The sequence below is a fragment of the Thunnus thynnus genome, chromosome 20 (assembly GCF_963924715.1).
Source record: "Thunnus thynnus chromosome 20, fThuThy2.1, whole genome shotgun sequence".
Classification (NCBI taxonomy): domain Eukaryota; kingdom Metazoa; phylum Chordata; class Actinopteri; order Scombriformes; family Scombridae; genus Thunnus; species Thunnus thynnus.
The window spans coordinates 10,926,345-10,943,696 of NC_089536.1; the positions used below are offsets into that span (position 1 = coordinate 10,926,345).

Here is a 17,352-nt window from a genome sequence, read left to right on the forward strand (position 1 = left end):
CCCATTGACTTCAGCCTTGATGAAGGACACAGGCAGTCAATAAGAGCTAATGTCATGATGACTACAGATGAGTGCATATGGTCGTCAATAGTAAACAGCGGGCTTGTTAACAAAGTACAATCCTGAAAATGTCATCCCACTCAGAGTGCTAGGACTTCTAACCTGCAATAATTACATTTCTGCTGAAAGCATATCTCTTAGTCTAACTGAGCCTTTTATCACTTTGGAAAATTAGAGTATTTGTTAAAATGGGATCCCACACAATCACAGACTATTTGAATAACAGGAAGCACCTCAACACACTTGTTCTGGTGAACTTTTATACGAGACAAACGCTGATACGCCATCTGCAACGTGTGGGCAAACTTTAATTGAAGTAGCTAGCATAATTTAAAATCCATTACTCTTGCTCATATTTTTTTTTTTTTGGAAAGTGATAAAAATAATCCTGCTGCAAAAGATAGGTTCATTTTCTGGCTAAAAGCGAAAACATTAATATCTGAGTGTCCTTTCAGCTTCTTGCGGTGAACCTTCAGCGCTCTTTTTCACTGACTGAAGCTGCTGTCAGACAAAACTTTTTGAGGGCTGGAAATCTGTCTTTTCAGAGCAGGCTCGTTATTTCTCCACCTGTCTCCTGGAGAGATGGGGACTGTTGCTGTGAGGTGACGCTGAGGGCTCAGCTGGGGGTAAATGACATTGCTTGAGCAGGGAGGCAGGCACTCTCCAGACGTCCTCTTATCAGCTCTGCCGCAAGCTCTACAGATACAGAGCTGTGCATAGGGTGTGGGCGATGGGCGGCGGTGGGGGTACAGACAATATTAGCAGCCGTGAGGAGGAGCAATGACTCACTTCCATAGCGCCCTTATCTTATGATGTATGCGAGCAGGACCAGGTTGCAGGTATAACATACATCATACCTTATGGCTGTATCCATACAGTTTCAAGTATGAATGTGTAAAACAATACCAAAGGCTTCAGCCATATTCCTGAACATCCCACTCACCCTTTGAAAAGTGTCCTAGACTCTTGGCTCTGTTGGCTTTTTGTCATTATGCTGGGTTGTATTCACTGCCATAATGTTGGCTCATCTCCAGACACAAAGAAAGCCTCAAGGATAAAAGTAGACATTGCTGCTGAAGGAGCATTATCATTAAAGATCCCCAATTCTTTCACCCCGTAGACATTGGCCCTCCTTTTATCTGTGGGTGACTGTTGATCCATGTGACTTCTCAGTGAGGAATACCATTTTCTGATAATATAATCCCTTCTCCGGTCCAGACCGGGTGTCTCTTATATTCGTGTCTCTCCCCAGGAGAGTCTTATACACAGCCTCATAGTTTCTAGGCTGAATGCATCCCTCATCCTTATCGCTCCCTCCATATTGTGACTCCGATGCACAGGAAGGATGGGAGGATGGACTGTGAGGTAGAGAGGGGTGTTGCTGTGCTGTCTGATTAAAAGAGGAAGTCTAAGAGAAAATCAGCGGAAATAGTTGAACCCTGTATAATGTGATTATTACTCAGTTATTAGTCATATTCTAAGAGGTCCGATTTTCCACAAATTTGATCTTTTGAACTGTGTTGTCATTTACCAGATGACTTATTACTATTCTCAGTGGCATTTCACCTAAGTCATCAATATTCAGAGCAGACAGATTTCTTTCACTGTTTCCCTCTACTATCAATTTATTTTCCTTTGAACAGCCTGAGGTTAAACTGCTTCAACTGCAGAAACACAGAGGTTCAAGCAGAATTCCCTACAGTTTTATACTGTTTGAATGCTTTCACAAAGTAGTATTACCTTACTACATTTTTCTGAGACTAAGGGATGTGATGAAATGCTTTTGAGGTAAAAAATGTGAACTGAAACTAAAATGGAAAGAATTTCAATCAGTTCCTTTGTGGTAACCTGGTCCCCCAATTGCAAGTCAGCATTTGAGCAGGACGTGACTATCAGTATTACGTCAATGCAACTTCTGGGAATGAGACATCTCTTGCAGTGACTGTAATTGTTACGCAAAGAGCCTCAGCTCCATATAAGAGTGTGAGAAGTGACATAGGCTACGTTCAGATTGCAGGCAAAAGGGGTCCAAATCCGCACAGCATAAATCACAGTTGTAAAACAGAGTTTCACATAGTTATTTCAAATATTTATGAGGTTTTGATTATGCGGTTTTGGAAGCTTTTGCATTAGCCCAAACATTAAAACAATGAGTCAATCTTGACTGCTGGTCTTCTCTCTCTTAGTTTACTTTCTTTTTCCTCTAACCAGGGAGGCGTCAGTGGATGAGGTGGGCTGTTCACCACAACCCATCATGGATATCAGCTATCAGTTATTCCCGCATCCCAAAACCTCCGGTCTGGCTGTCTCCTGCTCCATAACACCTCCCTGTGTGTGAGCTGTGACACCTGGGACTTGCTGGCCGTGGACACCATGACACAGATGGACTACAAATACAGCCTGCTGGGCTCCTCGGTGGACGACTACCGAAAGAGGCCACTTCTACTGCAGGTGGACGACACTCCCATGAACCTGTTCGCCGTCCTGGAGGTGAAACGTGAACTGCCAAGGAGGTGGAGCACCTTGGGGTGCTTCCGCAAGATCCGGCTCTACAGCTTCCTATTCGGCCTGGCCGTCATGTTCCTCATCATGGCCTCGTACATTTTGACGGGGGACAAGAAGGGCCTCCTCCTCACTCCGTCCCCCTATCATTTCAGCAGCCTGGTCAGCCCCGGGCCCTTTGCCTTCAACCTCTCGTCAGTCAAGGACTACGCACATATTAAACTGGTGGTCAAGTCCATCACATCCAAGGTGGAGTTTCGCAGTAGTCGACAGCTCCCAGAGCTCAAGGCACTGGTTAACAGTGAGCCACATGTGAGTAACCAGAACATAGATCTGTCTTATCTCTTATTAAATGTGTTCAAAGGGATTGTTTTTAAAAAAAAATCAGATTGATTGCCGTAACGAATACCTGTTTTATATTGTAAATGTTATCTCTCTATTTTAATCATACTACAAACGTGGCCCAGCATGATATCGATCTCTCTTTTAATTGACAATCACAGATGTGTCTTGAAGCGTAATTAAATTTGAAGTGAAAAGGTAATTCAAATGAGTATTCGTGCCTATATATGCTGTCTACGTAGGGTTCAATACAGCTACGCCAGTGCTATTCCCCACTGGCTGCAGTTTCTAATTTAATTTCTAAAAAAGATAAAACTGCTGAAAACCTTGTATAACACTTCATGTCACGCAAGATAATTGCATATGTCTCTACCAAATTTTTTCAGGGGGGATTTAAAGCTCAAAGTCATCCCACAGTCTTCCAACACACTGGCCCCGTCGCTTTCTCACAGTGTCCGTCTCACCTCAAAGCCTGGTTCAATTAATTGTTAATCCTAATGATAATGGATTTTGCCAGGGCTATTTGCAACATAACTAATTTCTTATTGAACAAGCTAATGAATAGGAGAGTGGGGCCGCGGGACAATCAATACCACGTCTGTGGATGGATCCGGCATTAATTGTCCTTAAAGTAGCTGTGTATCACAGGCAGTGAGCGAATGGTAGTAACAGGGGTCTTTGTTGTGTCTGATCACCAAAAAAACAGTTTGAAATGTGAGGAGGCTCCAGAAAGAAACTATGGTGGAAATGTGTCTACACCTGAGGATGAATCATCCTTATCTCCCCAGGCAGACTGCATGTCTGTTCATGTACAATACAGTCAGAGAGTATTAGCACAGATATGCTTTTTTATTGTTTGGGTTTTAATCCAAGACAGACAAAATATTTAATATGATGAATCTATTTAAGTTTAAGTTAACTTGTCTAATCACTTTCTGTCTCCTAAACAATATTAGATAAAAACTTGAATTTTTGTTGTTGTTGTTATTGAGCCAACACAACAAAAAAGAACAATTTCAAAATACTGTCTGTTCATGTACATGTGCACTCACTTGTATCAATGTGTCCGTGCATCTAAAGCCAATTTACTGCATATCTGCCCCTCCAGAGATTATCCTCCTGCACAAACTTGTCATGAATGTGCAGTTTGATCTCACAGATGGTGTTTGACTACACCTGCCAAAACAGTGGCCCACATATAAAAAAGTTTTCAGTTGTTTAATGTATCTGAGAAATTTCTTGAATGTATTTATCTTTCATCACGCAGACTTAGCATTGGTAATCCCAAGAGTTTACATAAGGCTTTGCCTAAAATGCTTGTGTATATCTGGGAAGCATGGTGACTCAGCAGCTTATTTTTTTGCCCTTTACAGATGTTTTCGGTTATCCCCCGCAAATTCCTGCCTGGTGTCAAGAACCCCTGCTGGTACGAGGACTACACTGGGAATATCACTTCGGACCCATACAGGACAAACTTGTACGCGCGCTATTCGAGGCGCTTCCGGACCGTGTTTCAGCACTTGAGGAACACTTTCCGAGAACATTTGTTTCACCGCGGCGGGAAACATTACCGCATGCGGTGCCTCCCTTATTTCTATATCATTGGCCAACCAAAGTGTGGCACAACAGACCTGTATGACAGACTGAGACTGCACCCAGATGTCAAGTTCACCACTTTCAAAGAGCCACACTGGTGGACCCGCAAGAGGTTTGGTGAGTAAAGAAAACTATAATTTGCTGTGGTTGAGGCCTCCAGGCTGGTACACAATAATAAGAGCCCGAGAGTATTAAGAGTGTGAAATGTGACTCTCTACCGTATATCATTTTGGCAGAGCCATACCTCAGGGGGCTTCAGAAAAGCACTCAGTGACAGAAATTTGAAGGGGTCTCACCCTCAAAGGCAGGCCTGTCGGTTGCATGAGCATAATTAAATTTATCCTCCGTTGTTACTGTCGTCATATTGTTAAAATGCATGAATTGCAAAAACTAAATTCCATCATTTCTATACATTTCAGTGGTACGGTAATTTAGGGGGAGGTGTTTCTTTGTCGGGGTATTGGCTGACAACCTTACACTCTGTCAAACTGAGATTTTTCTAAAATAAATGCAATTGTTTTCTTTCTTTTTTTCTCCTTCTTTTAAATATGAAGCCTAGCTGGATGTGAGCCCTGAATGTGACATGAATTAAGTCTCTCTGATGCACGCGGTTCAATCTCCCAATGCAATTAACCGAGAAATGAATATTCAAGACACATCTTGTGCTGTGCATGAGAATAAACTTAAACTGTTTATTTTCTAGCTGAGAGTTGTTAGCCTCAAATTTACAGCTCTAATGGTGTATTTAGAATCTTTACTGCCTGCCTCATTCACCATTATGACTGCTAATTGTCCTTTTCTTTTTTCCTCCCCTTGTGCTATTTTTTACACTGCCATCAGCCTCTTACCAGTGAAACTTCTCCATCCTGATAAATAGACGGCTGCGGTGACAGTGCTCATTAATGGCTCAACTAGGACTATACGCAGAAGAATCTAGACTAACAGGATTTCACCGTTGTCTGTGACATAGATTTGTCTATGTGGTAGAAGCCACTTGAAAAGAACACGTGAAAAATGCAACATCTGAAGCCTTGTCACACGCTTTGAACCCACATGTGTGGGTGCACTGTTTCCTGTTCTTGTTTAGCAAACCCGGTGTTGCGCTCGTTTTTTATGACACATCTACCCACCGTGAACTTTGCTTCCTTCAGCTCCTTCTGTATTTCTTGCTTTATTTTAAAGCTGTCTGGTTGCTCCCCCTTCGTACACCATGAATTTTATACTCTCATTTAAAGGAGTAACAGAGCAATCATACATTTATTAAATTGGATAGCAAATCATTTCATTTTACGAAGGAGCTATTGCATATTTTACAAACTCTTAGGGGCATATTTCAAGCTGCTTTTTTCGCTGTAGTTTCAGGAAATATTTGCCAATTTAGCTGGTTAATGTTATCTGTTAATCACTGCCTTGTTTCAGTTCAAATTTGTTAGATACACACACAGCCTACACCCACAATCCTGGTTAAAGCCGTTGGCTTTCATGGAGTTTGAACAGGTGGTAATATGTTATTTACTCAAACAAAGATATAAACCCTCAGACTGTGTGCCAAGAGGTAAGAGACGCTTCACAGCAGGCATCTGGTAGTATGGCGGTTGTGTTGCCTGAATGTGTGGTTGCCAACGTGTGTCTCTTTCTCCACGTGCATCTGTGATGTTAAAATAACCACCACACCACCACAGATGGGATTAAAACTCATGCGAGATCTGGGTGTAAGACTGTATTCAGAATGAACTCAGAACCCTCTGAATTAAACAAATCCAACCCTTACTTAACTTGCAGATGCTTTGTTGCATTGCTGTTTTGGTTCAATTTGATGACAAAAAAACATCTTGAGTCTGTTCTTCCCTTATATGTGAAAAATGATTTTGATTGATGTCTATCAATAGACTACATTCTAAATTAGTCTTATGCTTTTGCACCCAAAATGAGGCAAATCATCATCCCCAATACCCACATGGATTTTTGTTTTCTTTTATAACTGAAACAGCCATTAAGACTGATGGATAATCTTCAACAGCTCAAGAGGCAGGCATCAGGAGTGTAAGCCAGTGTGTGTGATTGTCACTAATGTGTGTCTTCATTTGCGAAGAAGTAGGAGAGGAAGAAAAAAAAAAAGAAGTGAAGAGCAGCAGTTAAACTGTAGGGCACGGATCTGCCTCTCGACTGATGGTTCTGTTCAAAGTCAGCTCTGATTACGGAATCGAAAGCAGATCAGATAATGACTTTATACTGAGTTGAAAGACGTGCACATACAGCATGTAGATAATCTCATAATTCTCCTTTAAGAACAGCAGCTGCACTATCACACCAGCGCGGCATGAGGACTCAATTTTCATGGTGATTTCTCACTGTGGAGCACTATTCTTCTACACAGCAATGACTGATGCATACATTTTATGTTGCCGCAAGCTATCAGTCTAAAAATAACTTAATGATTTTAATAATTGCACCTGGGGTTTAGGCATAATACTTGTTGAGGTTGTTACATACAGTATTTGGCCACACTTTCTGAAAATTTCATCCAAATTCAAACCACCGATATCAAAGGAGGCTTAACTGTCGCAACCAAAGCAATCCTTTTGAAGTTCATCCAATTGCTGACTATGCCCTTAATCCCTCTTAGACTCATAAAACCTAATTGGTGGATTGATCAGTCTGCATGCAATACTTTTTTTTTAATGTGTTGTATTTGGTTTAAGTTGATAATTATGTGAGCCTCATAAAACTGCGGGATGTGGATGAGCTGTTTGCCTTAATTTGTCATATTTTCTGCAGCTTGTGATGTTGCGTAGCAGCAAATGCTGCTGTATCCCAAGGACATAGGTCCCTTCTCCATTATTGTCCCCCCTCACTCCCTTTCCTTTTATCTTGCCGTCACTCTCCTTCATTCCTCTATATTCCTTCTAGTGTAGCACTTAGGGCTGTGCATTGGTAATCAGCACTTTTCTCTTAAGACATCCTTTGAGAACACTCTGAATTCAAATAGTCTTGTTTTGTATTAATTTCATTCCCCTGGAGGCTCCACTCAGCCGATGCGGTGAAAAGGTGATTTGATGTGATCTGCGCCACATAACTTTCTTAGAGGAGCAGTTTGAATCTTAAGCAGATGTGTCTGCCGTATACTTTACCCATCAGGAAACACAGACTATTTGGAGATTGTGTGACGCTTCATTCATATCAAAAAGCAGAGGGATGAAAAAAACAAAAAAACAAAAAGCCCTGAAGCGCCAGCACCATCACACCTCAAACGAGTTTGACAGCTCTGGATGAATAATGATGTAGGCTGGCTGTTTGGAGAGTTTACTAGAGTTTTTTTAATCATGTTTTCCTGCTAACTAGAGAAAGGTGTTTTACTGCGACACCATCAAAGAATCACTAGAAGTAACAGACGCCCGAACTACCTCATTATCCTTATACTGCATGGATACTCTTAAGTTCTACACTGAATCTCCACAATTACCTTGTAAATTGCAATTATGCTGTAGACCACAGCAGCTCAGATGGAAAACGCATCTTGCATTCAAAGCAGTAACATGACATCGGCCCTTAACTGGAAACATTGAAAACTGAGTGGTGACAGTATTCCCTGTTGAATTTGGGTTGGATCTGAACTTGGATTTTAATAGGTCACCCTACAGTTAGGACAAAACAGAAGCTCTAATGACCTCCTGTAGAGTGATCCCAAACACATGGAGAGGAGGGTGCAGACAGGAATAAAAACTGGATGAATTCTTGATGGATATACACCCTGATTTTTAAATTTTTTTTTTAGTCACACAGTGTTAGTCTGTCTCTACTTTGAACAAAATATAAGATGCGGTAGCCAAGAGACAGAAGCAGACACTCCAGTTACAACTGGACCCCAAGAGGTGTATCTACAATACCGTCTGTCTTCTTTCACCACCAGGTATCATCCGTCTGAGCGAGGGCTTCCATGATCGCTATCCAGTGGAGGACTACCTGGACTTGTTTGATCAGGCTGCTTACCAAATTCAAGGCAACCTTACTGCAAATGCCAGTGGAACCCCCAACCAACCAAACATCATCATAGGTAAGTCAAACGATTCAGTTCACACTCGTGGAAAATACAGTGGAAACTTATTTCATAGGCTCCTCATATGTACTTCTCATTCTGTTCAGTAACCAATGGTGAGGGCAGAAGACAAGCTTAAAATAATACATCACTGGCTTTAAAAGCAACTGAAGTGAGGCAAAGGGACTTATTACTTATGAAATATTTTGGTACCACAAAGATTGTCCATTATTAACCAACTAGTTTTTTTTTTGGACCGATTGGTGGGATCATTATACGCTCTGGTAGCGCTACCAGCAGGATTTGATTTGGGAGAGGATGGGAAGGGATAATGGAAAAATGGTTGCCTTTTTCCACCCCCCTTGTGTTAAGGACTCTACTTTTTACATTTTTAAATCCTGACATTAAAAGTCTGTCCACATGTTTTTCTGCATTAGATTTTTTTACTGGCAAACTAGAGTATGGTTGTAATAGACAGTCCCCAGCTTGAGAGACTAACTTTTCCTGGGAAGTTAGTGTAAGACGTGTGCTTGCTGGTGTTGCTCCATTTGGTCTCTTTTGTCTCTGTCACCAGGGATTTAATCAAAATACTCCAATTCTCCAATCCAGTAAGAAACTGTTAACAAACTGACCAACACCCTAAAGATGGATTCCTAGCTCTGTGTTAAGAGGTTACTGCTTTTGTCCAAAGCAGCATACAAATGAGGAGCACATAGCTGCCGTAGGTTGCAACGTAAAGGGATATGTGCCTACTGAAAAATGTGACTACATATTTAGGCTATAGACATACAATGTGGAGACCTCAAGAACTGCCATTTTTCAGCTGTGGCTGTTTGTTCTTTTTCCTACAAGTTTCTGATGCCAGAGAAGACTGTTGATAGTGAAAACAACATGAAGCAATTTGAAGAAAGGCTCTGTTGTCTCCTCCTTTTCAGTAACAGACATCTAGCAAGGACATCTTTTGCTGACTGTAAACAACAGATTCTTTCACATACCAAATGAAAGAATGTAAACATGTCAACTGCAAGGCAATAGTCTTCCATCTAGAAAAGTAAACCTTTAACGTTGTTGAATCTTCATCACAAATTGAATGAAAGAATGCAAACACAGTTACTGTGGGGGACGTAAATAAAGTGTTAAGGTGAAATCTGATTGAACAAAATCAAAAACCTATGCCATATGTAGGCAGGACTGCCTCTTACATTAAGTATGAAACCAACTCAACACTGACCTTACCCCAACCCCAGTCCACACTAAGAAAGCTAAGCAAAGGATTACTTGGAACTCAGTGAACCTTGGAGTGGCACATTATTACAGGAAGTTGCTTATCAGCATTTGTCTGTTCCAATAAAGCGCCACTCATCTATCACAGATTGAAGAATTACATGTTAGATGGAAACCAAGAGAACTAGATACAAATGATAGCATGTAGAACATCGTCAGTAACCTTAATAATCAGAATGCTCAGCAGTTTTAGTTGCACAAACATTTCCTGTTGTGTAATCTCTACCTTCCTGTTTGGTAAGAGTGACAGGTTTAGCTTACCACCATCTGCTGTATCATATTAGTTACTCAGGTCATGTATTGTATCAGCACTGTGATCTGTGTGTCGAACGAGGAATGACAGTACTCTGTGCCCTCGTCAGGCTGCAGCCAATAGCATTTGGCTCAGGGTGACCTGACACTTGCCTGGAACTTCACTTGTAATCTCGCCCCCAATATTACAAAGCTGCTATTAAAGCAGCAGGTAGTGAGGCTGAAGCACGGTGCTGCTCTGTAGCAGCCACTCTCACTCCAGTGAGTGATGGTGATTTTTAAGAGAGCAGTGACTCAGCCCTATAGAGAGGCTCTAACAGCTTAATAATACTGAACTTCCTTCTGCTTCACTTAGCCACTTCACTGAAATGCCGTAGAAAGGAATCATTGTTTTTTTGTGTCAGGACAGCAATAATATCCGCAGCGGGGTGGAGAAGTCTTACAAACCTCCTTCCTCTATCTGCATATCCTGCTCCCAGCCCCTCTGCTCCCATCTGTCTCTGTCTTTTCCCGTCGTCCAAACATGATCTCAAAGAACTGCTCAGCTGCAAAGAAGAACTGATTTAAGTTTTCAACAATAGCCTTTTCACACTGGACTGAGTTGGTGCATTGAGCGAAGCTTAGCATGCCGCCCTGTTTTGTTTCCCTCTTTAAATAAATAATCCTTGTAAGGGGGGGAGTGTGCCAAAGCCCCGCTCAGTATTCACACCATGCCCTGGGAGAGCCCAGCAAGGTGCAGGCCTGTGGCCAGGATCTTGGGCTTCTGACTCTTCTCGACCACCGGCCAAAACCAAGCCGCTGTGAAACAGCAGAGGCACGCTGGTCTGGCTCCGCCATTTGTTTGCCCTATTATGGCCTCTCCCCGTGCAGCAAAATAAGCTCTTTTAATTGACATGGAGACCTTTTAAATAGACTTGATCACAGTGTGTACCATTTTAGGCATAACAGCATTAGCAGCGATCCTGTTTCACTCTGACCGTTGTCTGCCTCCTTTCCTCATTCCGAGGAAGGGAGGCAGATAAGGCCCGTGTTGCGTTCCCTCCAAATACATCACAGTTTCACTTCAAAGATAAGAGGATAATGAAGGCACAGACAGCCTAATGAATCCAGGATATCATTTCTCAGCACAGCCTGATAAAGTTTCTGCTCTTGAATTGTTTGAGAAACAACCTCCTCTGACTCATTATGAGCACCAGTACCATCACCGTGTGGAATGCACTCATTGCACAATTTTGCTCACAGCTGGATATATATTTAGTTTTGCTTATTTATTTCTTGTTTGTGTACTTGCTTTAGAATCTTTCATTTTATTGACTTGTTACGTATGTGCTGGTAAGATGCTGCGTCTGTTGTAGACAGAAATCGAAACAAACTTCCACATATTTAAGTATTATGTTTCTTTAAAAGAAACAAATCAGGACATGAATGTGTTTTTTTTGACCATTCATTCTTTTCTTAGTTAGGATTGTGGCGCAATCCATTTCTGTTTGCTCCCCACGTTTCTCCTTATTTTGTGAGCTGTTGATATCACAAAAGGATTTTTTTTTTTACTGTAAACTACAATGCATCTTGTGCTCTGTCATGGGCAACTGAACTTAGATTTTTGAAGACTCTGCACCTCACATCCAAAAGGCTTCTTCAGTTCCATTCCTCAGTTGTTTTTGATGCATAGGGACATAAAAAACAAGTGAAAATAGGTTATACCAATCTGGTGCTGTTAAAAAATCTGACAACACCAAAATGTTAGTGCATCACTATTAAAATGTGTCTATATTTTCTATCTTTGTGATTACATAATTGTATGTACATGACATGTGACATGTTTGAATGCTTCTATTTAAAACATTGTGGGTGCATTTTGCAGGAGAAGCCAGTGCGTCCACCATGTGGGACAACAACGCCTGGGTGTATTTCTATGACAACACCACAGAGGGAGAACCACCCTTCCTTATCCAGGACTTCGTCCACGCCCTGCAGCCTGATTCCCGCTTCATTGTCATGCTCAGGGACCCAGTGGAAAGGTGGGAGTGATCTCAGTGTGTGATTTCACTGCCTCCAACAGTACTGCATATCTGCACTAAAACGATGCAGAACAGTTCTGACACGCACACCACCACCTTTGTGTCTCCATTATGACTGTTTACACTGCAGATATAGACAGATACTTTCCCTGTGTATAGGAAACAAAGAGCTGTTGTTACAGATTTGTTGCCTTTTACTCAGTCTGGCTGTCACATAAGTTTCATTATGACGCCTTTATCAGATGCATGGTGAGCTTACCGTTGAATGCCTGCCTGGGAGGCATTCTGTTTAAATTGGGATTACTTTATGCTGTTAACGTTGATTTTTACTTCAGAGAATGTCTGAACATGCTCTCTATAATTGCTTTTGTCTGTCAAATCACAGCCTGTGCAACCTTTCCCAAATGCAATTCTAGAGGAAATGAATTGCATGCTCATTTAGATTAACAGTGCCATTTTTATTACGTGAGACTTGTTTACAACCAAGGCATCTCTTTGGTACAGGTGCTGTCTATCATCTTAAACTGAATTGTAAAGGGGTGTTTAAATGGCTCATGTGTCTCCAACATTCCTTTTGCATACAGACTGACATGAATCAGATAGCACTTTGATATTATACAATATTTTAGCCTTTGATTTATTGTATTTGGAAAGAGACAGATTTACTGAGCCATCAGAACTGAGATGAACAGTAACAATATATGAGGCTCATTATTTTCAGTTTACTTTGATCATTCAAAAACTGGTGGAAATTGGATTAAAAATATAGCCTATAGTTTTTAATTTACAGCAACTTTGCATCATTAGCAGCTCATTTGCACTTCCTCCCAAACTGTCTCTGTACTTTGTTCTACTGGAGGCTTTTTCTGGGCTGTCAACATCACAATGCAGCCTTGTTTACTGTTATAATCAGTGTCTGTGTTTTTGCTGCAGGAAACACAAAATATGGTTCAAATCCACCTGTCTCTAAAAAATATATCTGTAAAAAGTAAAAAATAATGAGCCTCACAGACTGTATGTCCAACAAAAGTGAAATTTCAGGGTTTGTCTTATTACCGAGCATCTCTGTTGTCTTGCAGGCTCTACTCTGACTACCTTTACTTTGGTATTGCCAATAAGTCTGCAGAGGATTTCCATGAGAAGGTGTCAGAGTCACTGCAGTTATTTGAGGGGTGCCTTACAGAGTACACAATGCGCTCTTGTGTGTACAACACTACTGTCAACAATGCCATGCCGGTGAGTGCGTCTCCATCCTGCTTTTGTCTTGCAGCCCTGCAGAAAACCAGCATTTAGCGACTAGTGTATTAGCTGGTGGCAAGAACGAAATAGAAAAGGAGTGAGAAAGGCAGATGGAGTGAAATCCACACTTCATTAGCACATGCTAAAGCTTGCAGGACGGACTTTATGAAAGGGATTGGCATCGCTGTTGAACCACAAAGCAGCGCAGTGGTGTGAACTTCCTTCTTACTCACAAAACAGACCAAGTCTTAGTGTCAGGCAGTGCCGGACCCCAGTGTTTGGGCCCCTGGCCAGCCTTTCCCACAGTGCCCTGGGGTAGACAGGCTGAGAGGGAGAGGAGGAGACTGGCCCATCCTCTTTTGGCTCCCCCTCCAGGCTGCCTTGTATTCAGAGGTCCCCCACTCCAACTGCCACTGACGAGCTTTATGGCCCTCTGAGAGCATGCTCACTTGCTGCCGCTGGCCTAATTGTCCATCCACTAATATCTCCTCAGAGTTATTAGACCATGTGAAAAGCATTACAGCTGTCCTCACAGCAGTCTCTCATGTCTGTGGCTCCATGATAAAAGTTTCAGAGCTCAGAATAGATTCTGGAGAGAAAATACGAATAAATACCAACATGAATGCACAATTGGCCTTCACTGTACCAAATTGATTTAACAAAAGGAAGAGCTGCTCGCCTGGCTTGTAATCATTTATTGCGACAGGCCTTTCAGTTTTGCTAAAAGAGCGAGAGGACACAGAGATAATTCCTTTCCCAGTAACAAGGTATTCTGTTTATGCCTACAGTTCTGCAATGACCTGTCGCATGGGAATCTAAAAATCCATTTCCATCCAACAATTAGGCTACTTGCAAATGCTCTGGTGAAATCTTACAAAAGATCAGAGGGTAATTTATTTTCTGGGCTGCAACTAATAATAGTTTTTTTTCGGATAAATCCTGTAATCATTATATAAAATGTCAAAGAACAGTGAAAAATGCCCTCACAAATTCCCAGAGCCCATGCTGAGGTACAAAAAGAATATCTGGTTCACTGGCAGGTAGTGATCCAGTTCTGCGATTGCAGAGGAAACCCTGAGGAAGTTTCTTCTGTTTTCTAACATTGATTCTCCTGTTTTTGTTTCCACAGGTCAGACTGCAGGTTGGCCTGTACATTGTGTACTTGATGGACTGGCTGACCGTCTTCAGCAGGGAACAGATTCTGGTCTTGAGGTTGGAAGACCATGCCTCTAACAGGAAATATACAATGCACAAAGTCTTTGATTTCCTTAACCTAGGTGAGTGAGTCTCATCTGTAATCAATCCTTTTGTGGACTCTGATCAATACAATACAAAACGATTACTAAAGCCAAAGCTATTCAACACATATAACATTATTGAATGTGATTATTAACAGTTGTCATTCGCTAATCTGAAACACAGGATCAGTATTGGCATAGATACAGGACCTTTTAAAATGGATCTGATAGTCATTGTCGTATTAATCACCAGCTATGATATGCTATGATAGTAAACTCAATATCTTTGGGTTGTGGACTGTTGGATGGGACAAAACAAGACATTTTAGGTTGCATCTTGGGCTGTGAGTGATCAACATTTTTCACCATTTTCTCACATTCTATAATCCAAACAACTAATCGATTAAACGAGAAAATAATCAGCAGATGAATCGATAATGGAAATAATTGTTACTTGCAGCCCTAGATTAATATGACAATCATTTTCTCAATTAATCATTTATGCTTTATTTGTTTCATAATCAAGTCAGAAAAGAAGTGAAAAATGCCTGTTACAGTTTCCTAAAGCTCAAGGTGACTTCTTTAAATTGCTTGTTTAGTCAGATTATCAGTCCAAGATCTTCAGTTTACGATCACAGTTTACGTTTCAGCTCTAACACAAACACACAAGGAAAACAAAGAAAAAAACCCCCCCAAGAAACAGCAAAACACTCTTTATGCATAAGCTCAGTGTTGCATTTCAGCAATGATGTGTTTCAGCTGCAGATGTCTGCAGGAAGAGATAAAAGTACTTGAGAGATAATGAGGGGTTTTTTGTAACATAAAGCATTGCATGACCTTTTAACCTTAACTGCACACCAAATGTTAGAAAATTATGTCTATTAAGTGCTTAAGCCTGCTGGTGCGGAAAAGAACATTTAATTTCTTTCAGATACAGTTCTGAACTTTCTTACACCTTCCATACTTTCAGTATCAAGCAACCTTTCCCAGGGGTATAGAGTACTTCTCGTAACGGGCCAGTGTATGTGCGACAGTCAAATACAGCTATGCCCTGTAGTCTGAAAGCCTCCTTACTTTTGTCTCACTGGTTCATCCCACAGTTTAATTGCCCCAAAGCTCAGATTTAGCTCTTCAAAGAGCTGCCAACACCAGCAAAGGTGCAATTACCTCCTATAGAGACTCAAATCTTCTGGATGAAAACGGTGCCGAGTGCTGATACACAGCGACATGTCAGATTGCTTGACTGAATTTTGTTCCATTTGTTTAGAGCTGCAGCAAAGAGTGAAGTGCCGCAGAAAGAAGGGGTGTGAAAGCAGTGTTTGTGTGTGTTTTACAGGACCACTGACAAAAGAAATAGAGTCAGAGATCACAAGAAGTCCTGCGTCAAACACCAGGAGGCCGGCTGACAAAAACCTTGGACCCATGTTGGCCATCACTAAAGAGATCTTGCGGGATTTCTACACTCCGTTCAATGAGAAACTGGCCAAAGTGCTGCGGAATGACTCCTTCCTCTGGGAGAACAACTCAAAACTCTGAACATCCATTTTTTCCCCTTTACTCAGTAAAAAAAGAAACCACTGACGTGTCAGCCAGCCCCCTTGTTTTAGTTTCATCTCTCTGAAGTGCCCATGAAAATCAATGTTTTTTTTTTATTTAAATTATTTTTTAAGTTATAAAAGCAGAGATGAATTAAAGATAGAAAATAGCACAAGAGAGTGTGATTATGTGTGTGTGTGTGTGTGTGTGTGTGTGTGTGTGTGTGTGTGTGTGTGTGTGTGTGTGTGAAAGAGAGATGTTGGCAGATTTTGATTGTTTTTGTGACCAGATGTACAAAATTAAATAGTGAATTCAAAGATATTAAAACAGAGTCCTGTGTTCTCTTTTTAAATTTTGTTTGGTTATAGTCGGCCTCAAAACTAAAAACATATGACTGTTATTTTCTGCTTTTTGTCCATAACAGCTGGAATATATCTAAACAGATACTTTAAATGACTAAGATTGTGCATTGACCGTGGAGAGAACAAGCTCAATGGCACCATCGCTGAGCAGAGCAGGAGGGATTAGTGCAACAACACCACCCTCTACTGGGTGATACATGCAGCTACCATCTTATAATGGCCTCAATCTAACACTAGCTGTTGATTTAAAGTAACACACTGAAGGCTAAAAGTTTGGAATACATACTGTCTTCAAATACAGACTTCAGACAGTGATGTATTGTGTTGGGAAACTGAAAGTTTAGAGAAGATTCAAGAAAAATCTACCTGATTTATTTTTTTTAATTGATGTTGTCAGTTTGCTGAAAGGCAGCTCAGTGATCACTGGGATCAAGCCTTCATAATGACTCCCTCTCCTTCTGCTGAAAGTTTGTCACAAACACGGAATAATTACTTATTAGTAAAAAACTGAATTAAAATGTTTGTGATTTGATCTGAGGCTATTAAATCTAGCAAATTAATTTAACAATTGAGACAAAGACTTTTGGGCACCTTAGACAGAGACACATCTACCCAGAGGTAATAGATAACTAGGAACAAATTAATAGCAATTTAATCTGTTTCAACACCAGCTGAGCACTGATGAACAATTTAAATAGAAGAAAAAATATAATTTATAGTAACATACTGAAATATGTGCTGAAGCGGTGACATACCCCATCTCTACACCAGAGGGCAGAAAATACCTAAGAATATACATCTGCAATTTGGACTTGTGGCATTTAGAAACTTACATCAGTAAAATATGAGTGTTTTTCAAGTATCACTAACATCTAGATGATTTA

At 41.0% G+C, this 17,352-nt stretch overlaps 1 protein-coding gene across 1 annotated transcript in view; it reads left to right on the forward strand.

The window, feature by feature from the left end:
- The window catches only part of LOC137171764 (carbohydrate sulfotransferase 15-like), a 36,615-nt gene extending 20,182 nt beyond the window's left edge, over positions 1-16,433 (forward strand). The window contains exons 2-8 of the mRNA XM_067575875.1: positions 2,272-2,874; positions 4,278-4,617; positions 8,411-8,554; positions 11,937-12,093; positions 13,173-13,329; positions 14,462-14,609; positions 15,907-16,433. Of these exons, the coding sequence (XP_067431976.1) occupies positions 2,434-2,874; positions 4,278-4,617; positions 8,411-8,554; positions 11,937-12,093; positions 13,173-13,329; positions 14,462-14,609; positions 15,907-16,106 (1,587 nt within the window). The 5' untranslated portion in view covers positions 2,272-2,433 and the 3' untranslated portion in view covers positions 16,107-16,433. The remainder of the gene's footprint in view (positions 1-2,271; positions 2,875-4,277; positions 4,618-8,410; positions 8,555-11,936; positions 12,094-13,172; positions 13,330-14,461; positions 14,610-15,906) is intronic.
- The last annotated feature ends 919 nt before the right edge of the window (positions 16,434-17,352 follow it).